The sequence below is a fragment of the Lactuca saligna genome, chromosome 7 (genome assembly GCF_052625555.1).
Source record: "Lactuca saligna cultivar CGN05327 chromosome 7, ASM5262555v1, whole genome shotgun sequence".
In the NCBI taxonomy this organism is placed as follows: domain Eukaryota; kingdom Viridiplantae; phylum Streptophyta; class Magnoliopsida; order Asterales; family Asteraceae; genus Lactuca; species Lactuca saligna.
Window position 1 is genome coordinate 177,786,073 of NC_136423.1, and position 5,209 is coordinate 177,791,281.

General features: G+C 30.3%; 1 protein-coding gene across 2 annotated transcripts; it reads right to left on the minus strand.

The window, feature by feature from the left end:
• Window positions 1-300: 300 nt before the first annotated feature.
• Window positions 301-4,830, minus strand: LOC145006093 (putative WRKY transcription factor 47). Of its 2 annotated transcripts, none has more exons than XM_078965191.1 (6): window positions 4,461-4,830; window positions 4,189-4,239; window positions 3,923-4,018; window positions 3,611-3,820; window positions 2,935-3,048; window positions 301-1,008 (listed from the first exon to the last, which is right to left on the minus strand). In XM_078965191.1, exons 1-6 carry the CDS (start codon window positions 4,680-4,682, stop codon window positions 430-432), a joined length of 1,272 nt encoding a protein of 423 aa, XP_078821317.1. In that variant the 5' UTR covers window positions 4,683-4,830; the 3' UTR covers window positions 301-429. The 2 variants fall into 2 exon arrangements, with proteins under 2 accessions (XP_078821317.1, XP_078821316.1); XM_078965190.1 differs by having other exon boundaries at window positions 3,923-4,033.
• Window positions 4,831-5,209: the final 379 nt, after the last annotated feature.

The following is a 5,209-nucleotide window of genomic DNA, read 5'->3' on the forward strand; positions in this document are numbered from 1 at the left end:
ATACTATTTTAACATCCCTAATCGTTTGTAATCATTATTACACATAATTAGATGGGGTTTATTAGTATTATTATGTTCTGCAAAATTAGTATTTACAAATTACAAATGGTCAGTTTTCTTAGTTTTTATATAAAATCATATAATCATATAATGATAGAATTATTTTCTTTACACAAGGGGTCATAATCTTTTCCATCATCTTTATATATATATATATATATATATATATATATATATATAGGGTGTATCTTAACAATATTACATTTTATGTCAGTTTTTTCAGTATTAAAACAACACTCATGAAACTAATTTTGAAATTGCACTACAAGAAAAAATAACTCGATTCAACATTTGATGTGAGTGTGTATTTGGTTCCTTTTGTACATAATCTATTTAGTATTCTTTTGGCGAGATATACTTTGGAGAACTCTAGTTTGGTGTAAAATTGTTATCACTTTTTTTGTTTTTGCCAACATAATCATTGTTTTGGTGGTCATTGGCAATAATGGAGCCAATCACAGCAGCCAAAGCTGCCATGAAATGTGGATCCGCCGTGACTGTCGACGTGGTTGCATCCATAAGCTCCTGGTCAGAATTTTGGATGCCAGAAAACCTTCTTACACTATATTGTTGAGCATCCAGTTGTGCCAAAATCGATGGTTTGTTAGGAAGGCTAAAATTAGGATGTGTGTTGGTCGAAAAAGGGAATTGAAATGGGGGTTGTTGGAGGTGGTTAGAGCTAGGGTTTGTGAGGTCTAATGTAATGGTAGGAAATGGTGTATTTGTTGACAAGGTAGTGGTCATATTCTGATGATAAGAAGAAAGCATGGATCCTTCTATAAGTTGGTGGTTATGGTGGTTAGAGCTTGAAATTGAACCGGAGAATAGCATAGAGGCGGCAGCAGAGGTTGTGGATGTCATTGCCATGGCAGCATGTGGTAGTGGATGGTTGTGAGTGCCTTCATATGTCGTTATCAAAATCGTCTCATCATCCATAGATCGTTGTACCTATAGAAAATTTGCATAATTTTTTGTGAGTCAAGTGATATTTTATGAATATACTTTGAATATTGATGACTTTTGATCTAATTGTATTAATATCAACAATCTTGATAAAATTCGAAATTTTAAGGATATATTGATATTTTTAAAAGATAGCTTTCATCTATTTATTTATAAATTTATTGAAAAAAGTGTTTATTCATTATTAATTTATGTTACTTTTATTATAGTATAGTACTTGTAATTATATTTAACATTTAGTTATTTATAATTTAAGGAAAAAAAAACAAAATCAGAAACAAACAAAATATATTGACCGGCCTGACCATGCATGTTGCTTTTATGCATAACCTTTTTCGAAATTTAATTGGGTCAAACCGGGTTCACCCAGTTGTTAAACATACTCGTATTCATTTCTTCTTTTCGATGGTACCATGGAGATTTTTGTAGCAAAAATAAATAATTGGCTGAGATTTATTTCTTCATTCTCAACTTTTTTTTCTCAATTGAATATATATATATATATATATATATATATATATATATATATATATATATATATAGGACGGTTAAATTAAGATTCAAAATAAATAAATAAATAAAAACCTTGAGATTCAACCTCAGCCACATATTTCTCATATGTCAAAAACATTCAGCATACCGGCAAATGATTATACATATACGTCCGTTCACAAATTGAGTAATCATATATGACTATAACGGTTGGTGGCAGAATATGTGGTGGTGGCAGAGGTGGTAGTGGTATAAGTGACGGCGGTGGCAGTGTTGCGGTCGGCTGTTGGCAGAGGTGGTGGTAGTGGTGGTGGCGGTGCCAATTGTGGTGGTAGAGAAGGTGACGGAGGTGAAAGGAACGGACAATGCTACATAATCATTTATGATTATAACTGACCCACTGCACCGGTACGCCTGAAGGTTGGAGCGTCAGACGTGAATTATGTGGCTGAGAATGAATCTTATAATTATATTCATCTATGGGCATTACTCATCCTTCATCGGCCCGATACACCGGAACATTTTTTTTATTGGCTGAGAATGATTCTTCATTCTCAATATTTTTTATTTTTTCAACTGAACTTTTATATATATATATATATATATATATATATATATATATATATATATATATATATATATATATATATATATATATATATATATATATATATATATATATATATATTACTCATCCTTCATCGGCCCGATACACCGGGACATTTTTTTTATTGGCTGAGAATGATTCTCTATTTTCAATATTTTTTATATTTTCAACTGAACTTTTATATATATATATATATATATATATATATATATATATATATATATATATATATATATATATATATATATATATATATATATATATATATATATATATATATATATATATATATATATAACATCAAAATTTATAAAAGTCTTTGGGCATTTTTAGGTGTAGTTAAATGTGTATTGTGGTTTTTAATTTGTTGAGTTTACAATTTCATCTAAATCGAGGCATGTAACTTTGGTATCTATTATGTTGCTCAGTAGGTTTTTGGGTAGTTTACCGCCACTTACGTAATCACATTATGTCTCAAAGACTCAAATCGGGAAAAAAAAAAAAAAAAAAAAAATTAAGAAAATGGTCGAATGAGTTAAGCATATTAAAATTCACTTTAAATATATTTAAAAGAAAATGTACAAAGTTGATCGAAGGTTGACCCAATCTTGCGCGACCCATTAATTAAGGCTCGTGCTAAAAAGATCATCTTTTTGATGGTTACCAAAAATATCCTTTTATTTATATTATCACCAGCTATTAGAACAAATTATTTGTAAATTGAAAAAATAAAAATAAAAATATCTTATTATATGTTTCAGATGAGAAAAATACGATGATGATGATGACGACGAAGAACAAGGTGAACCTACTTGCTTACGCACTGGACAATTTACTGCCATGGTGCAGCGATAATAAGCTCGAGGACAAGGATTCCCTTTCGCCATTTTTTGCCCATATTTTCTCCATTGACATCCATCTGAAATCTGTATATATACGTACAAGCATATATGTGAATTGTGATTATAGTTTCTTCGTGTCTTCATATAAACAGAATAAACATGTCATCAACTATTCAACTCCAAGTTCAGGTTCTTATTTATATCTTGTATATGTATATCATGTGTTTAAGGATAAAATAATTAGATTTCCAGAAGAAATTATTGTCGTCATTGTTCCAACAAAATTAATTCTTTCCAATAAATGTGAATCACATATATACTATTTATTATATAGACATCCTTAGCATAGATCACATATTTAATTTTATGGTATTTGTAATAACAGTCTAAAAATTCACATTCAGATGATGTGATAGACATAATTAGCATGACTCTAATTAAGGATGACCAAAGTCCACGACTATAAGTTTGACAAATTTGTGATGATTTTGGTCAAACTTAATGGCAGCTTTCGTAGTCGTAGACTTATATAGCCACCATTATATGCAATTTCTACGTCTTTCATTTCTATAAAACTGATTTTAAATATTAAATATAAAACTTAATTTAATTAGTTTTTTAGCAAATAAATAAATAAATTACTAACCATGGATGCTTCAGACCGAGCCCTAACCGACACACGGACCCTTCTCATAGTTGTTTCAGCCGTAGCTGATCCTTGATCACAAATATTCTTCGGTGAATTCAACTTAACATCTTTGTTCATATCAGAGCTATCAACATTTGGATCAATCTTCATTAATGGTGGATTGAGATTCTGGAATTCCAACGTATCGTCTTCCACCTTATTTATAGTCTATTATATTCCAAATCATATCAATCAGTTTAATGTCATTGTAGTGTAATTAAAACGAAACTTGATCAATGGATATATATGTTGAATTAGTTATATATACACCTTAATATGTCTTTGTAAAAAGATATATTTTTCTTTGATTTGAGCAAGCATCGATCGCAAACTTTCATTTTCTCGCTTCATCTTTTCAAGCTCGGCCTGTAATATAGCCAACTTCGACCAAATATATCAGACTACTGAATTCATTTCTAATTATCACCATCATACTCATCGTTTTGTTCACAAATTTGAAAAACGATATTAGGGTTGCTAATTAAAGAGTGCCTTAACTAGATTGAATCTGTACGTATGAGTTTATATATATATACCTTATGAGCATCTTGGTTTTTCGTATTTATTGTAGTAAGATTCGAACCCACCTGCATATATACGACACATAAAACACGAATATGTTTGGTTAAAGAATTTTGTTATAGATTAAAAAGAGTAATTAAAGGGTCAAGGATAATCATGTTCATGCATCTGTTCATCATAATCTAGATATGACTGGTCATCTCAACGCGCAGTTTGAACAAAAACCATCAAAAACGATACGAGATTAGCAAGAAGCAGATGTAATTAAATGATTAAATCAACTTACATTTAAGTTAAGCTGGAGTTCTTGATTAACTCTGTCGTGTTCTTTGTTTTCTATGGCATGATGAAAACTAGAAGGATGCTGCAGGGAAGAATTACCAGTAGTACTAGTTCTCGAGAAGAAATCCACTTCGTTAATGATCGCAGAACTGTTTTCATGGCGATTGATCGGAAACTTGTGTCCGTCGAATGAATTGAGAACCATATTCTCACATCGAGCTTCCATTACATGAACGGGTAATCAGAGTGGTTGATGGATTTGAAGCAAAGAAGGAAATGCGTATTGATGAAGATTGGAAGAACCCTAGATATTGTGTGATCAGGAAGAGAAGAAGACGACTGGTTTGCTTTGAAAAGTCGATGAAATGGAGTGGGGTTTAAAATATAAGAAGAGGAAGACTTGGGACCAAATGTGAAACGAAGTGAGTTATGGAATAAATATATATTATTAATTAAAAAAGGCTGGAGAGTTTCGTCAGATGGTGCGTCAATAGGTACATGTGTCTTCTTCTCTATGGGGACTACCCTAACCCTAGGCTGATCTAATTCACTTATATGATCCCAATCGCTTCTTATTCTTATTCATGTTTCTTACTTTATTTATTTTAGACTAGCTGTGATGTAATAAATTTGTCTATTTAAAAAAATAAATAATAATTTATAAAATTTAAATTTATAAAAAAATATATTTTTTTTTTAATTATTAATATTGAAGTATTTATTTATCTTTTAAATTTAAACTAATAATTCAAA